The sequence below is a fragment of the Felis catus genome, chromosome D2 (genome assembly GCF_018350175.1).
Source record: "Felis catus isolate Fca126 chromosome D2, F.catus_Fca126_mat1.0, whole genome shotgun sequence".
NCBI classification, from domain to species: Eukaryota; Metazoa; Chordata; class Mammalia; order Carnivora; family Felidae; genus Felis; species Felis catus.
In genome coordinates this window covers 29,265,431-29,283,901 of record NC_058378.1, presented here as the reverse complement: position 1 = coordinate 29,283,901, position 18,471 = coordinate 29,265,431, and the positions used below count along the sequence as shown (strand labels likewise).

The window sequence follows — 18,471 nt, the reverse complement described above, 5'->3', positions numbered from 1 at the left end:
GGCTGCTTTCTCAGCGCTTCCTTAGGGTGGGGGGCGGGGGACGGGGACTGTGTCGGTGCTCTCTGGCCGGGGGGCTGGAATGTCGCACCTCCCTGGGCTAGGGCCTCCCTCGGACTGAGGGCCGCCCAAGTGCGGAGCCTCGTCGGCTGGCCTTTGCGGCTGCTGCGAGCGGGAGATTGCCGTAGTTGAATGGTCGGCCCGCGGGGTTGGGTGTGTGCAGTCGATTTCGCTCTCCTGGTTCCCATGAGCTGAGGCTGAGTGCCTGTTCAGGGAATGATGGGAGTAAAGTGCTTCTCATTTCCCTACCTGTTGCTGGCGAGAGGACGCCTTTTCCATTCCTTCTGCCTTTTTTAAAGAAAAGGATGGTTAAACCTTGTGCGCTGAATTTGGAGGTATTTTTCTGTCCTGTATTCTTAAAAAAAAAAAAAAATACGGTTAGACAATGCAGAACTCTCGGGAACCATCGAGTTCCGATGTCCCAAAAGAATGAAATCAAACTTCTCTGAATGGATAGGTCATGGAATGGACAGCTTTGACAATTGCTAGCCCGAACGTAGGAAAGTTGGGTTTTGAAACTTCTCAGGTTCTGTGTAAGGAATGTGGGTGACAACAACGGGAATAGGCTGACTTCCTGTAATTGTGTGATTTAGTAACGCGATGTGTTTAAAAATCTGTGTGGGTTTAGATGAAGTGGGCTCTTTGATATCCGTGTCTTTTCCAGTGTACTGGAAAGTTCTACAGATTTCGCCACCAGACTATCAATGTCCCAGCCCCCATTTCTGTTCTTGAAAAATCTTCAGTGCTAGGGTTATTTGCAATTTTCCCCCCCATTTTCAAATACTTGTCTCAGAGGTATATAGATAGATACAGATTTCCCCGGGGAAATATTTTTCAATCAGGATTACCACTTATAATAGAAAATGTTGAATTTGGGAGACCATCTTTATACTTAAACTGCATATTTTCTTTTGTATGTGGTTATGTGCGTGGATTTCGTTTTAAATTTAAGTAAGTGATGAGGTCACAGGCGATTGTCTTAAGATTGAGGTTTGACGGGAGAGAACCATACTTTTCTGGAAGGCCTATTATTTCAGTAATTAGATCATTTAAATTCTGGGGGATTTAAAGTTTACATAATTGGTTTTATTTTGATTACAAGTAAGAACTTAAGTTGTCCGTTGATGTAGAGGTAGGTATTAAAAGGTTTTTTGAGGGAGATTGAAAGGTTTTATGTTTGTGTAACTGGCAAAATTTTTCACTGTATATATACTTGATTTTGCCGGTTTTATTTCTTGCTCAGGATAAAATTATTTAAAGTGAAGCTAAAATGAATTTCATTAATGTGCTTAATATTTTTGTTAGTCTATCACAAGGTAGCAAAAAGTCAAAACTAGTCCACATGTTTTAGATTTTGCAAAGAATCATGGAGAGTAAACCATTTTCTGCAAATGTTAATGTATGACATATTTTTAAAAATACAACTGATTGGTTTTTGAAACTGGATAGTCCTTAATGTAGCATATTATAAAATAGATTCCATGTTTACTATATAGTGATTATTGTAGCCTAGCACTTTAAAGAGCAATTAACCATGTTTCCTTTGAAGTCATATTAACTTTTTTTGTATTTCCTCAGACATAGGGATACCTCCAACTTTCCAGTGTTTCAGAGGAAATTTTATATTGAAACTGGAAGACCAAAAGAATTACAAACATGTTGTGCTGGGGAAATGCATCTTTTGGACAGCTAGGGTTAGGTGGAATTGATGAAGAAATTGTACTAGAGCCCAGAAAAAGTGACTTTTTTATAAATAAAAAGGTCCGAGATGTGGGATGTGGACTCAGACATACTGTATTTGTTCTGGATGATGGAACAGTGTACACGTGTGGATGTAATGATCTAGGACAGCTAGGTCATGAAAAATCCAGAAAGAAACCAGGTAAGTTGAAAAGTTTTTTGTTTACTATTTCTAATAATTGTATCTTGTAAGCTTGAAATGTCAAATAATTTCTCTAGTCCTAAACCCATATTTTTTTTAATCAAGCTTTAAAAGCAAACTAGGAGTTAAATATATCCTTTACATTTGCATGCTTCTGAGTACTTAAGTATTTTGTGGTTTCTGTTTTTTTAAACTATTATTGTTGTGAACCTTTATTGTATGAAGCTTTGGTTTCAGAACATAATTATGGTGATATAAAACAGTTGAGAAAACCAGCATGCAGTGTGGATACGCTTTTTCTTTAGTATAGAATATATAGGTATAGAGCATATATAGAATGTAGGTCCTGTTTAATAAGTACTATTCAGCCACCTTGGCAGATTTTAATTGCATAATTTACTGTGTTGTTTTCTATACATCAGAGAAAAATAAATAAGATGGAAGCTTGCCTGACATACATCCTAGTTTTTCTATTGTTGTCCCTACTCTAGTATTTTAAATACATAATTTTATTTGGCTTAGTTTCAAATATGTTTTATTCCTCTAATCTCCTACTTTGAGGTAGTAGCATCAGCTATTAAAAGTTTTGTGACTATAATATGTCCTGATTTTGTAGGAGTCATATAAGCCAAATGTAAAATAATTTTTAGTGTAATGAGAATTTTGAGGAATTTGGTCACATCTCACATTTTCTTTTCCTAAATATACGTACGTATTTTAAAATAAGGTATTACCACACTTGGAATTATTGTTGTGTGAATTTTGCTCTCAATTTTGATCAGTCTATACACTGAAAACTATGGAAAGCTTATGAAAGAAATTGAAGAAGACTCCATTATGATTACTAAAAGTTAATTCTTAAGATGGTAAATTCAGATAAGATAGACCATAGCAGTACTGATTTACAGATTCTTCTTTAACTTCAACAATGATGGCACTTAAGCATTTTCTATGGCAATTATTCTTCTTTACCACTTCATTATTTAAGTGATTGCTATTGTTAGTCTACTTTTGAGAGGTTAATGTAGGTATAAAATAGTAAGGTATTAAATATTAAGGCATGTTATTCATCTTTCATGTCATCTCACCACCATGCCAAACCTCACCTTTCTAACTTGTAAATACTGTATAGTTTTCATCCTTTCTTTGTTGGTAGGGTCTTAATCTTTTTCTTTGTGGCTTAATTTGTAATTTAAGTCTTTTGGATGAATGGTAGTAATCCTTAACACAGTAGGTTTAATTATTGCAGAACTCTAAAGGTAAAGTGGCAGCTGTCTTGTATTCCACCTCACTAAGAATATTTTCTGGAATCTTATCAGAATTTCATGTCTTAGGTTTTGAGGTTGTCATGTGTAGACATGAATGGTAATTTATTGTTATGTACTTGTTATCACTGCTTCAGAGGCAGATGTATTCTTTACCTTTTTTGTTTAGCTTGGAATGCTGCCTCAAGTTGAGATTTTCATGGTTTTGGGGCTGTTGCTTTTCTTATACTTAACATGCTCCACAGAAATAATTGAATATATTTCTGTATTGCTTTAGTAATTTCTGAGAGGTTGTAGGGCAGATAAAAAGTGCAAAGCCAGCACATAGAAATTGCCAATATAGTTACTGAAGTTTATTAAAGTTTAAACTTTTTAAATGTTATTAAGCATCTGCTTTGTGTCCAGGGCAAGAGAAGACCCTTTGCAGTAGTAGTATGTGTCTTTAACAGCTTTTAACTCTGTAGGTAAGATTCTGGGAAACTTAACTAGCCAGAAGAGGTTTTTTTGTGGTCATGTTGACATTGTGATGATTACATTGTGACATTTATATCACTGTATTGATTCATCTTGAAAGCATTATTTGGTAATATAAAATTGGGAGGGTGGGTTTAACCTAATTTACATTACCTATTTAGGATTGCCTCATTGTCCAGGGTACATTCATGGAATATAAAAATGAAAGGCATGAACTTTGTCTTTGAAAAATTTAGACGCTGGGCTGGGAATTAAGGCATACATAAAATGAAATAGCTGGAGAGAATTGAAAGTTGACATGATATGATATATACCTTGAAACTAGGAAATTTAATTGATGGGAAATGTCATTGTGGGATAAATTAAATATTTCTGGAAGAAAACGAAGTCTTAATTTTAATTCAACCATTGATCACATAACTAGGCAGAAAATAAATCTGGAGCTCAAGTAGTTTAGTTTTATAGGAGAGGATCCTTATCTTGAGAAAAGCTTTTTACTAGAAGTGTCCAGATTCAGTGATTCATTGATGTATATCTGGGTTACAGAGGTAGGAGAAAGTAAAAGTTCAAAAGGAGGTAGTTACTCTGATAGGGACTTTTCTTTTAAGCTTAGTTTTGATTTATGGTGTTTGAGTGGAAACTTAATGTTTTTTAACTAAAATTATTTCCCTTGGGAATAATTCTTTAATAGATTTGAATGTACTCCTTGCCCAACTTTTTTTTTTTTTTTTTTTTTTTAATTTGTGAGTTTGAGGACTGAATTAAAAGGTAAGGAGTTCTTATTTAATTGGTTTTAAAGTTTTTGGTAATTGAGTGAGTCTGATTGAATTTCTGGAACCACATAATAAACAAAATTCACTTTGTCAGAGCTTTAAACTGACAGAAAGAAAGCAAACAGAAAGGAGGGAGCTAGGAATTGTTTGCTTGTAGAGACTGGCTTATAAAAAAGCATACTAAATATTCTGTAATATATGTGAAAGAGAAACAGGTGGCTTCATTAAGGGTAAGCTATTCTTGAGAGTTATCATAACCTACCAAGGACTCAGCATTATAGTGTAGTAAATAGATTTGACCTGTGGCCTGTTGGGAGAGGTTTCCATTCTGAAAATTTTAGGAACCACATCTGAAGGGTTCACTGATACCCTTTATTATACCAAGAGTATAGATTGTGTCCATGTTCATTTTCGTCCTCTTGTATATGTATATCCCTTGGTATCACTACTAGCTCTGATTATTTCCAGAGAAGTGAACATCTATTTCACTTTCATGTGTGTATTTTTCCTTCATAAGAATTTTTTAAAACCTTTTTTTTTTTTTAGTTATTTGCTCTTAATTCATAGGTAACAGGTAAATATATTTGATCTTTAAAAGGCTAGACCACTCCATCTAAATAGTTTTATTTATATTTCCTTCCAAATTCACTTCTGAAGATTTTAAGATAAAGTATAGGAAGTGTACTTTTCTTAACAAGATCATTTATTCACTGTATATTCAATCATAGGTATTATTTGGTAACCATGGTCCTAATGTTTTGCACATCTATTTCCATTTGTTTCATGTTAGAAACAGTACTATATATTATACGATCATAAATTTGTAAATAATGTGATATAGTTTTTTTAAAAATTACTGTTTTGATAGCTTTTCGAGGTTTACAGAGTTCTTTTAGTTAGATTATCTCATTTAATCCTCATAATGATCTTGTATGGTATCTAGGGCAGGTGTTATGGTCCTCATTTGTAAAATAAAGTAACTAAAGTAAAATGAGATTAAGAGACTAACGAGTAGTAGGCTAGCAAATGTTAAGGGACCATGCTAAATCATGTGGTTTTACCTTTATCCCACAAAGGTTTTCCCTGCCATATTTAGAAGATAAAAGAATATTAACCTGGGAGGAAACTAGTTTCCATCAATATTTTAATGTAATTCTGAGAGTTAAAAAAAAAACCTTAAAAATTTTCTCTTTTATAAGTTGTACAATGAAGATACCATGTTTTATTATCTCCTCCCTTCCCATATATAAATTCAGAAATAAGCCATTTTAGGCACTGTATAAGAAGGTTGAGAGTTCTGTTTTCAAGATACAATATTGTGCCAACACAAACTAAAAATTCACATATATGTATTTTTTTTTGAACTGAAGACTAACTTGATTAGCAAAGTCAGCAACAGATAAAGTTTTGAATAGTATGATAAAATATGTTGTAGCCTATGCTCAACTCTTCTACAGAAGATGTAAAAATCATGAGCATCGATTCTGTTTATTGTATCTCAAAATGGTGATTTCTGCTGTTGAGTCAGTCCAGTGAAAGCATTTTGGTCACATAGCAGTAATTACTTGCTTGCCCTTTTGCTTCTTCATTTTTCTGACTTGCTCTTTCTGTTCATAAAACATAAATCTATAAGTGAACTACTTAAAATATAGTTGAAATTTTAAAAGTAACATAGGAAAATGTATAAATATGTGAAATAAAATTATTCACAAGAGCAGATTATAAATACCAAATTATCCCACATATTATTGAACCAAAGCATATAATACCAGAGAAGCTTATTAATGTTTTATAACTCCTACTTTTCATGATACCTTCTAAGGATGAGAAAGATGTGGATGATTTGAAGACTTGAAAAAAAGTAATTACTTGGGTCAGGAATGGAGGCTTGCTTTGGACACTTTACTTTGAGGAAGGTTAGTGCCCAAGAACACAGTGTCAAGGGTAGGGAAAAAAAAAATCATAATGCAAACAGATGACTACTGTTAGAGAGATGTATAATAATACTTTACTTTGTGTAGGACCCTACATCTGAGGAATATCAAGAGCATTACACAATAACTCATGGTTCCTTTCAAAATGCTTGTGACACAATTTGCAAGAATTATCCTCATCTTAGGGGATAAATTTACGGAGAAATGGCAGCACAAGTTGGTAAGTAACTTGTCAAAACAGCAGGTGACTGGTGAACATCTATAAATTGAATCTGAAAAATTAAGTCTACCAGTCTCCTACCTTATTCACTAAATTGTTCTTATGTTTAGAATTATTTACAATAATATCTTCTATTTGAGGCAGATCAAATACTAATTTGTTTCTTTGCCATTTTATTTGATGGCCTTTTGAAATAAATCATTATTTTACCAAGATGCTTGCATTGTGATACCACTTTGGTACTTCATTATAACCTTGTGTGGTATGAATAATAATATTTGAACAAACTGCTGTGGTAACCCAGTCTTTTCTCTTTCTTCTTTTATATATCTCATTCTATATCCCTTTGTTGTCTAATGCTATGCTGTGCTATCCAAGATCCATAGTAACTGCCAGGTGGGATTGATTTGGTGTCAACATTGGAACTTGGATTAGTTATATTGTATTAAGTCTGCCATGTATCTCTAAGTTGGATGCATTGGTTTGGTGAATGCTTTATTAAAACCTTTAACCCTGGAGAAGGCAATAATAGAAGTAGATGCCTAATCTGAGCAGTCTAACAAATAGAGGCTTCTTTAAAGGATTTAGAACTGATTTTTTTTTTTTTTCTTTGTTTTTGGTATGCTGGTGTTTTTATTTGATTGGGAGTGAACCATTTACTTTCCTTGAAAAAACAGGAGTATGGTAGATTTCAGTTTCGTGGTTTGGGCAGGAATCCTTGTAGCAGGTGAAAGCTTAAGTGGTCTAGTTTCCATCATCTCTTTAGTAAGTATTCTTAGGGTTCTGTGTTCCCAGTGTCATAAAAATGTGTAGTACTATTAAAGCTCATTTCTCACAGATACCATATGTATTTTTATAATTGCTTGAAGAAATAAATCTCACTTCATAGATACTTATAAGTGTCTTCCTAGGCTAGAAAGCATATCAAGTACCTGGGTATGTATCATACCCATATTAAAGAATAATCTTTAATCAGGTAACTATTAAAGAAAATCTAATAAGGAACATGTATTCATATGTTGTTGCAAGGGCTTTTTTGTGGTAGGATTGTGTTAGTGAGTAGAAAAGTGGGAAATGTTAGTGAAGAAACCATACTGAAGAGCCCATGATTTATCTCCTTTTAGCTTCTGTGGGTTCTTTTCATGCTGATGGAATTAAGGCAATAATTATTTATTAAGATATATAATCATCTTAATGAATTTTGATAGTTACTTTACATGGAAGAAAAACCTATGCTGTATATAAATGTATTCAATTGGAGTTATTGTTATTAAAAAGGGAATTTTCAGGGCACCTGGGTGACTCAGTTGGTTAAGTGTCTGACTCTCGATTTCAGCTCAGGTCCGTGATCTCATGGGTGTGAGTTCAAGCCCCTTATCGGGTTCCACGCTATGCATGGAGCCTGCTTAAGATTCATATTCATTCTCTCTCTCTCTCTCTCTCTCTCTCTCTCCCTCTCCCCCTCTGCCCCTCTACTTCTCCCCCTCCATTCCCATCCCTCCCCCTCTCCCTCCCCCTCTCCCTCCCCCTCTCCCTCCCCCTCTCCCTCCCCCTCTCCCTCCCCTTCTGCCCCCTGCCCCTTTCCAGCTCATTCTCTCTCAATGTTAGGGAAGTTTCTTGAATATTGGTGGCTTAGTCTTTAAACCATAATATTTAATTTGCATGTAATTATTTTTTCTTCAGTTCTAGGATGGCAGAAATTTAGTTTAGCTTTTCTTCACCTTAAAGAAAATGTTCTAGGGTTCTTTAATAATGTGTTTTTCACATAATTTTGAAAGATCCTAATTATTTCTTTATTAATATTTAAGCTTAGTTACATTTTATTCCTTTGCTAGGTGTCCTCCTATTCTGAAATAACACATTTTTAGTGTATAGTTTTTTCTAATTATAAAAGTATTTCATATTCTTGGTAGAGAATTTGAAAAATACAGGAAAGTAAAAATCAACTATAATACCATCATGCATAGGTAAATACTATGGTCATTTAACACTTTTTCTATACTCATATGTTTGTGATTGCAGACTGGAAGTATGTTCTTATATCTCAATTTTTTTCAGTAACAATTGAATAATAAGTATTTCCCCATGTTTCACAATATTGTTTAGGGATATTGTTAATGATAATTTAACACTTCATCATTTAAATGTAGCAAAATTTGTGTTCTCCTATTTTTTGGAGATACATAATATATATGATATATATATATCATATATATATGCATAATATATATATCAGTTTAGTCTTTATTTGCATCTCTGTTAATTTCTTTAGGAAAAAGAACATCTTTAATTTTAGCAAATCTAGAATAAAACAATAACCAATTTATTTTTAAAAATTTAAGTAAGCTTAGTTGTGCCTCACCCTACAAAATTGATAAGCTTAGAAGATATTTGTTAATGAAAGTTTTAAAAATGTATTCATTTGACAAGCTTTTGAATATAATTGATGAATATTATTTAAAGATCTAGAAAGGAAGATAAAACAAGCGCAGAAATAAGTAGAAATGCATCTAATGTGCTAAGTGTTATAAAAGGCATAAACAGAACACCGTGTACAGAGGAATAGTGTAGCCATTTGGAATGGAATGGATTGTAGGTGACTTTTTATAGGGAAGATAGCATATGACCTGGAAGGATATAAGTATTTAAAGGAGGAAAGAATGAAGAGGCTTTATAGGTAGCTTAGCTCAAATGGAAATAGACAAATGGGAGACCTATTAAGGGAATTGTAGTCCAGTTAACTAAAATGTCTGAGAATAGAGAGCAAGAAAGTTAGAAGGTAAAATTGAGGTCAGGTTATAGAATTAATCAAGTTAGGGTTTTAATTGGGTGTATATTCGCTGATTGTTTGTAATGAGAATTATCAGGTTTTTATAAAGGAGGGGAGAGAATTTGGAGGTAATCAGTTAGGCTATAAGGGTGCCCCCTTTAAAACAACAAAGGAGAGGTGCTTGAGTGGCTCAATGGGTTAAGTGTCCAACTTCAGCTCAGGTCTTGATCTCACAGTTCCTTGTGTTTGAGCCCTGTTTTGGGCTTTCTGCTGTCAGCACAGAGCCTGCTCCCGATCCTCTGTCCTCTTCTCTCTCTCTGCCCCTTCTCTGCTTGAGTGCTCTCTCTCTCAAAAATAAATAAACATTAGGAAAAAAGCAGCAAGGGAGCAGTTAGATCAAGGAGAAATTAGGGAAGCGGAAAGAATGGATAGGCTGTGGTAACCAAATAGAAGTGAACAGTAAGGGTAAAGAGCAGAGCTAGGTGTGATCCTAGGTTGAATCAGTAATTAATATAAATAGGGAAGCCAGGAAGGGGAGGAATGTTAATTGTTTTGTTTCAGCAGCAGAGAAAATATTTGGTGAAGTGAATTTTGTTTTGAATTTGGTAACCGTATTCAGTGATAAGTGAGAAATTCAGTATTACAAGTGGGGAGAAAGATCAATGCTAAAGGAATGAGATGTTTTATTTCCTCTTCAAAGTAGGCTAACATTCCAACTATATATTTCTCGCCGATTCCAGCCTATCAAGTAATTAACAGTCTGTGAACAATAATTTTGTCTTTTTGGGAGACTGAAGTACCTGGTGATGTAACACCTTTGTAAAATTAAACTTTTTATTGCCAGGGACCATTTGAATTTTATTAATTGGTTAATTTACTTATTTTTGCTTAACTGTCACAAACCTATTAATTATGCCTGACTTTATGACTTCCTTCCAGGTTTTACTGGAAACAAAGTTTTTGAAATCACAAGATGCAATCACATAGAAATTGCTTTTGATTCCACTAATTGATGAAATAATTGTGACTATAAATTGTAAATGTGCTGGCATTTAGGCAAGAGTCCCTAAGAAATGTGTCCTCTGAGATGATGCTGTTTGTTGCTTCTGTGAAAGGGAAATGGGAATGGGACAGGAACAGTCTAAGGCTAAAAGAGAAGCAGAATTAGGAGCATCTGAAAACAATTGGAGCAAAGTTTAGCTGCTTTACCTGTGAGTTATTTGAAGGCTTTGTTTTGTTTTGTTTTGTTTTGTTTTGTTTTGTTTTAGAATGGCAGGACAAACTCAAGTAGAGCTTAGATTACTTCCCATAATTGGTCCCAAGTATTTATCACTTAGCAAATGTATACTTTGTGATTTCTGATTCAGGGATTGCTTAGATTGCGTAAGTAGGCTTTCTAACAGAAATGGACTTCATGGACCTACACTTATCTTCTGGAGAGTAATTAGGTAAAAGCCTGACAGGTTGGTGTTACCTCTGTCTGAACATAGGTCTATTTCTGCACTGAATTGAGGAATTGAGTAAGTCTCTGCAACTGGAAATGTGGAGGGAAGGGAATACTTTAGAAGTTGGTATGATAATGTAAAGGGAGAAGAAAGATACAAACCTCATTACTGGAGAGAAATTTAATGAGAAGTATTATTTGGAATATATTTAGATATGGAATATTGATGTTTAAAAATAATAACGGTAACTACCATTATGTGCCAGGCACTGTGTTACATCCTTTATATGTTATCCCAGAATCCTAAAACCACCCGGCCAGGTACATATTAGCACAGTCTTGCTGTTGAGGGTAAATAAAACTTCAAGACGCTAAATAACTTGCCCAAAGTCAAAATTAAAATGCAATGAAAATAAGAACCAATTAGATGTCAATAATGGAAGAAAAGACACCATTTATAATAGCAAGAGAAAGATAAAATGACCCAGGAATAACCTAAGAAATGTGCAAGACTACTGAAGAAGACCTGAAAGCATTTCTAAGGGATGCAAAAATTATAAGCAAATGGAAACCACATTTGTAGGTAGGAATATTCAACGTAAGCAAATCTGTCAGTTTTCTCTAAAATTAGTCAATTTAAGGTGATTGTAATAAAAATACCAAGTGTTTTTTGTTTGGGGGGGGAGGGAGGAGAGCTAAATAAATGGATTCTCTTGGTCTTATGGAAAAAATAAAGCAGCTCAGGAAAACTGAAAAATAAGAACAGAAATATGTAACTAGATAATAACATTTTATTTTTAAAGTCTTAATAGTTAAAACTGCCTCACAAGTACATATCAAACCACGAAAACAATATAAAGCCCAGACATAGACCCAAATCACCTCAAATGAAATGGGGAAAAAATTCAAGTGGGACTATTCAATAAATAATCTTGGAATAAGTAGGAACATCATCTAGGGAACAAAAAAAATTGGATTACTGCCTCATGCCATGTATATATTTGGATAAATTCCAAATGAATCAGATTAAATGTAAAGACTGTAATGATAAATGTGCTCAAAGAAAACATGGACAATTTTGTTTATTATTTTGGAGTAAGGAAAGCCTTTCTGACTGAACTGTGAAGATGTATAGAAAAGCAAACTACATGAGAAAAATTTTGTCAGGTAGAAATCACCGTGTAAACAAGTTAAAAGATGAATGGGAAAATATTTACGACTCATTACAATAAAAAATGCTAATTTCCCAGATATGAAACAGTCCTAGAAATTGATAAGATGAAAACAATCCAGTAGCAACATTGTCACAGGATGTGAACAGGCAGTTTACAAAAAGGGAAACATTTTACAAATGACTCTTAAATGAATACTCTTCAATCTCATTCACATTAAGAGAAATGCAGAATACTACACTGAGGTACCATTTTTTTTTTTACATATCAGGTTAGCAAAAATCCTTAACTTTGATAATATAGTAGACCCTCCAACCCACATCCAGGGTTTCACTTTCTGAGATTTCAGTAACCCACGGTCATCTGCAGGTCCAGAAGCAGATGTTCCTCCTGATGTCAGAAGGTCAGTAGTAGCCTAATGTTATGTGCCTACATCATCCACCTCATTTCATTTCATCGATAGGCATTTTATCATCTCACATCTTCACAGAAGGGTGAGTACATTGTAATTAAGAAGTTTTGAAAGAGGGAGAGACCACATAACTTTTATTACAGTATGTTATAATTGTTCTGTTTTATTGTTAATCTCTTACTGTGTCTAATTTATAACTTAAACATAATTCCTAAGTATCTATAGGAAAAAACAGTATATTCAAGGTTTAGTACTATCCATGGTTTCAAAATGGCATCCATTGGGTCTCAGAATATATCCCCTGTGAATAAGGATGGGGGGAATGCTATATACTCTGTATGGCGAGGCTGTCAGTAAACAAGTGTTCATAGGTTGTTGGTGTAAACTGATAAGCATTATGAGGGTATTTTGCTAGTATGTGTTACAATTGCAAATGCACATACTTATTCTCCAAGAAGTGCAAGAATATAACTTGTGCTCTGATAACTCCATTTGTGCCTGTACAAAATGACACATTGACATATTACTGAAACATTGTTAATAGTAGAAAAAGATTAGAAACAGTCTTGTGACTGTTGGGAACTGGTAAAATAAATTGTTCAATCAATGTGTTGTAATACTGTGTAGTTGTGAAAAGAGTAAAGGAATTTTCTGTGTACTAATATGTAAAGATTTCTAAAATACATTAAGTAAAAAGAGCAAGGTGTAGGGGCGCCTGGGTGGCGCAGTCGGTTAAGCGTCCGACTTCAGCCAGGTCACGATCTCGCGGTCCGTGAGTTCGAGCCCCACGTCGGGCTCTGGGCTGATGGCTCAGAGCCTGGAGCCTGTTTCCGATTCTGTGTCTCCCTCTCTCTCTGCCCCTCCCCTGTTCATGCTCTGACTCTCTCTGTCCCAAAAATAAATAAACGTTGAAAAAAAAAATTAAAAAAAAAAAAAAAAGAGCAAGGTGTAGAACATTGTATAGAAAGCTATATTTTAGATAAAATGTGAAAAAATGTACATTTGTATTTGCATATAGATACATTAAAATAAACCCTGGAAGAATACATCCATCTAATAACAGTGGTTACCTTGGTGCAGAGGTAAGATAAGGGCTGAGAAGTAGGTTGGTGGAGGACATGGATGGTAGACCAAGATTTCTACTGCATACCCCCCCCTTTTTTTTTTTTAACAATGTAAATATATTATTTTTTAATTCATTTTTTAAAGGTTAGGCTCTGGAATTAGAGTGCTTAGATACAAATTCTGAATTCTGACTCTTATTTCTTAGCTATGTTATCTTGCACATACTGCTTAGCCTTTCTGCACCTAAGTATTCTTTTCTGTTAGGATAATCATATCAAATTCCTAGGGTGGTTTTAAGGATTAAGTGAGATAACACATAAAAGTGAAAAGAACAATGCCTGGCATGTCATGAGTGTTCTAAATGTTTCTTAAAAGAGAAATACCCTTAATATTAGCGTGGGAATTTAACTTTAGGTCTGCCTTACACTGAAGTGGGTTATGTGCTATTTCCATATTTGCCTTTACGTAGGAAATACATATCTTTCCATTTATAACAAAACTTCAGGCATTTATTCAACAATTGTGCCTTCCAACTAATGTCCCAGACATTGCATCAAGCATGAAAATACTTCTTTACGTTTAGTGTTCTATTACCTTGTTGGAGCTCATATTTAAAAATTAGGCCAAAATTTCAAAAAAAATGTTATGTTTGTGATACTTACAGGTAATGCTATATTAGAGCACAATATAAAATGAATTGGATTCCTTTACCATCAGACTTAAAGATGTAATGATACAGAAAAATAAAAGAATTATAGATGCTTTTTTTGTTCCTGTAAGAAGTACGTAAATGGTAGAGGTTAGATTTATCATTTATTTTCAAAAGTTAATTCAGTGATGAATAATTAGAAGATGTCTTAGTCCAGTCAGATCACTGCCATAAAATTAGTATATTGTGAGTGGCTTAATAAATAACATGTATATTTCTCATGGTTCTTTAGGCTAGTCATTCTAACATTAAGGTGCTAGCAGATTTGGTGTCTGGGAAGGACTTGCTTCTTGGTTCATAAATGGTCATTTTCTCACTGCCTTCAAATGGCAGAAGGGCTGAAGGAGTTCTCTGGGAAAGGGCACTAATCTCATTCATGAGGGCACCATGACTGCAAGACAGAGAAAATCAAGGAAGACAAGTATACATATTTCTGAAATTATAAAACTTATAAGATGTGGAGAAAAGAGGAACATTTTAAATGGAAACAGTTGTACTGTAAGTTAGCCATCTCCATCTCTCCAAAACAAACTACAAAAACAACTCTTCTTTATTAATGTTTCTTGAATTCACTTAGGTTCAAACCTTAGATTCATCTTAGGGTCTGCTTCCTAGTCTGGAACACCAACATTGACTCAGTTGCCAAATCTTACTGATTGATATTTTAGTAACTCTCTGTCTTGTCTGTCTGTCTGTCTGCCTTTCTTTTTTTCTTTTTTCTTTTTTTTTTTTTTTTTTTTTTTTTGCAAAAGGCTAATTGACCTTGAGCTAGTTGTTTTAAACTCTCAGACCCTTAGCTTCCTCCTATCTCAAGCTAAAATTCTTTTTTTTTCCTAGTTAGACCGTTACTATCTGTGCAAAAACAATGGCAATAGCTTTTCTGCTGATATCCCTGCTCCAGTCTATCCTTTTTGGTAATTCCAGGTTATTCTTTCTATGGCATATTTCCATTTCTGTCTCTTGAATATTGCTCAGCTGAAGGACAATCCTGTATCATTGTGGTCACTCTTGTAAGAACTCAGATCAAATATTTTGTGCAGTGTCAAGCACAGTTATGTGGCATTCAGTAAATTAAGTTGTATTATTGTTTTCCTGTTATATTGAATTATTTGGATAAAAATCTTCTCTACCATGTCAGTTTAAAGGGTAGAAACCTTTAACACTTTAGCTTTAGTACTATAGTGACAACACTATGGTGCACACAGAAGAAACCCAGGGGGTTGTTGAATCACATGATCAGTGTATTTTATTGGATGTACCATAGGAAGAGAAAATTGTAGGTTCTTTGAATAAGCTTGATGGCCATCAGCTGTGTTCTAACCAAAATTAGAAAACTTAAAATTGTAAGAATATACATGTTTCATACGATACTGTAAAGTGTGGCCATAAGAGGAAACAAGAATGAGGGTTGGAAGAAGTTTATTGTATTCAGGTCCCAGAGAGAGAGGATCAGATGCCACAAAGCCATAGGGGAGAACACTAGGGTAGTCAGGAAGCAGAAGACAAGAGCATAGGGACATCTTAGTTCGTGGCTTTTATTGGGGTTTTCTTGGGAAAGGCAAGACTGGGCAGAATAAACAGTTTGGATTGGCTAGTTTGGTTAATTCCTCCAGGCTTTGGGCTAGAAGGGTTGGTTCTTAGTTTCCTCGTCCCTGGCCCTGGGGTAATTTAGGGTGAGGGAGGTACTGGCTTGGTGTGTGAGAGTTAGATAAGGAGATAGTTGGTAGTATAAACTCTGGACTGGTTGGTTTGCATATGAACAGCGTGCTGGTAGGCAAGTTGTTATCTTTAGGAATTAGCTAGTCCTGTGAATGGCCATCTCTTCTGGGGTCTGTAAGTCTCTTGCTCCCCAAATGTCAGTGTTAAGAATGCAGAAATCAAGAAAATATAGTTAATGTAATTGGCCCTGTGATGAATAGGTGCCATCTATACCAATGAAGACTCTAAGAAAACACAGAATAAAAACTCTGGTAATATATTCTGAGGGTTCATTCTTGCTTGTCTTAAAAAGAAAGTTAAAGCAACTGTTTGATATTTATGTTGGGGACTTTACATTTCAACTTCTTTTCTCTTCAAAGCAATTAATTGCAGTGGTTTCCAGACATCCAGAAAGGACTTTTCTAAAGAAAAATGTTGTAAAGCCATAAGTATTCACAAAATTTTAAGTATATTTTGAAAATAAATTATTAAAACATTAATACCTTGTTATTTAAATGTTAAAAGCACAACAGTTCAATAAATAGGGAAATGTTTATATTTAGTGCCTTTATCTGTGAAGTAGGGATGATGGTACACACCTGCCTCATGGTGTTATGAGGATTAAATGAGATTACATATTTAACACAGTGCCAGGCACATAAGCTCTTTATGTATGTTAACTGTACACCTGTAGGTAATAGAATGCATGAAAGAGTTATGAACTTGTAAACATATCCATCATAAAGAATTTTGTAATCTAATTAGTTATAACTCTAATTTTATGATATTTTTTATTGTGGGCTGTCAACTGAGACATGTAAATTACTTTATGTTAACTTTAGATTTTATCTGGGAACTCATTAAAATGTTTTGGTGACTATAGGTTGTATCATTCCAAATTCCTATTGGTAGTAATTTTAGAGAATAAACATTTTCATTTAACTTTCAGTTTCAGTTTTTATTTAGTTTAGACATTTAGTTTTATTTCTTTAATTCTTGATTTGTTTTATATTTTATTGTTATGTGCATTATATTACAAATCCTTTACAAAGTGTCAATAAACAATAATTTCACTTTAAGAAGAGAGAAGTATATGCCTTGAGTGAAGTAGCCTTGTGGTTATTATTTCTGTAACAAAATTAGTAATATGATTACGTAAAAAGAAAAAAAAACACTATAAATTATTTATTGGTGCTGTGCACTAATCCCAAGTGATTAATGTCCTAATCTTTAAAAAGTCAAAATCATAGGGGCACCTGGGTGGCTCAGTTGTTTAAGTGTCTGACTTTGGCCCAGGTCATCAGCTCACAGTTCGTGGATTCGAGCCCCACATCAGGCTCTCAATGCTGACAGCCCAGAGCCTAGAGCCTTCTTCGGATTCTGTGTCTCACTTTCTCTCTGCTCACCTGTGCTCTCTTAAAAATAAATAAACATTTAAAAAAAATTAAAAATCAAAATCATGAAATGCATCAACTACACGTATAGTTATTTAAATAATAAAAGAAGTAAAAGCTACTTGTAGATAACTAGTATTGACAATTTAGTATTTATTTTTTCATTATTTTCTCTGCATATACATTGGGGCTGTGTGTGATATATTTTTAAATAAGAATGAAATTATATAATACTTTTAAAATTTTGTGGTATCTTGCAAACTTAAAATTTTTAGAGTCAGTTTTTTAGTGTACTTTCTTTTGCTCTAGTTAGAGCTTTGAGTTATTCGGAGAGAAGGGAAAAGGAAACCTATATTTATAGCAACTAATGAGCCATGGTAGGACAGAGGATTTTGAAACTTAAGCTCTGATAGAATTAAACTTTTAGTAAGAAATTGAAATGGTACTTCTTTAGATTAGCTATTTAACAATGTATATTCCTTCGGACCTCAGTTTTAAATTGTTATCAAATTGCTATGCTTGTTGCTATTCATAACAATATTGTTTTTTAGACCCTGATAACTTGAACAATATCAGCAAAGATTTTTGTTCCCTGTATAAAACATTAATAGTTGTTCAGCCTTTGTTGGAATTCTTTTTTTCTTTCTTTTCTTTTTCTTCCTTCCTTCCTTCCTTTCCTTCCTTCCTTTCCTTCCTTTCCTTCCCTTCCTTCCCTTCCCTTCCCTTCCTTCCCTTTCCTTCCTTCCTTCCTTCCTTCCTTCCTTCCTTCCTTCCTTCCTTCCTTCCTTCCTTCCTTCCTTCCTTTAAATATATGTAGAACTTCATTAAACTTGACCACATTAAGAGTTAATAATTGTGGGAGTGCCTGGGTGGCTCAGTTGGTTAAGCAACTGACTTCGTCTCAGGTCATGATCTCACGGTTTGTGGGTTTGAGCCCTGTGTCAGCCTCTGTGTTGACAGCTCAGAGTCTGGAGCCTGCTTTGGATTCTGTGTCTCCCTCTTTCTCTGTCCCTACCTGCTTGCACTCTATCTCTCTCTCTCAAAAATAAATAAACATTAAAAAAAAAAAGGATAATTGTGGACTTGGATCAGTTGTAAGTGTACTTTCATACCACATAGTCCCTGATTTATGAATGAATGATTTTTTAAAAACCAAATTTTTCTTTGCTTATAGAAATATTGCTAGATCATAAGTAGATTTT

The 18,471-nt window shown here is 34.2% G+C and overlaps 1 protein-coding gene across 13 annotated transcripts in view; it reads left to right on the top strand.

The window, feature by feature from the left end:
• HERC4 (HECT and RLD domain containing E3 ubiquitin protein ligase 4) overlaps window positions 1-18,471 on the top strand; it is a 138,022-nt gene that overhangs the window by 230 nt on the left and 119,321 nt on the right. For 9 of the 13 annotated variants that reach the window (XM_011287366.3, XM_011287365.3, XM_045040046.1 and 6 more), the window contains exon 2: window positions 1,636-1,939. In XM_011287366.3, the coding sequence (XP_011285668.1) occupies window positions 1,714-1,939 (226 nt within the window). In that variant the 5' untranslated portion in view covers window positions 1,636-1,713. Of the gene's footprint in view, window positions 1-250; window positions 393-1,635; window positions 1,940-6,348; window positions 6,368-6,472; window positions 6,606-18,471 lie in introns of those variants that run through there. The other 4 variants (XM_023240493.2, XM_045040049.1, XM_023240495.2 and 1 more) reach the window with 4 other exon arrangements.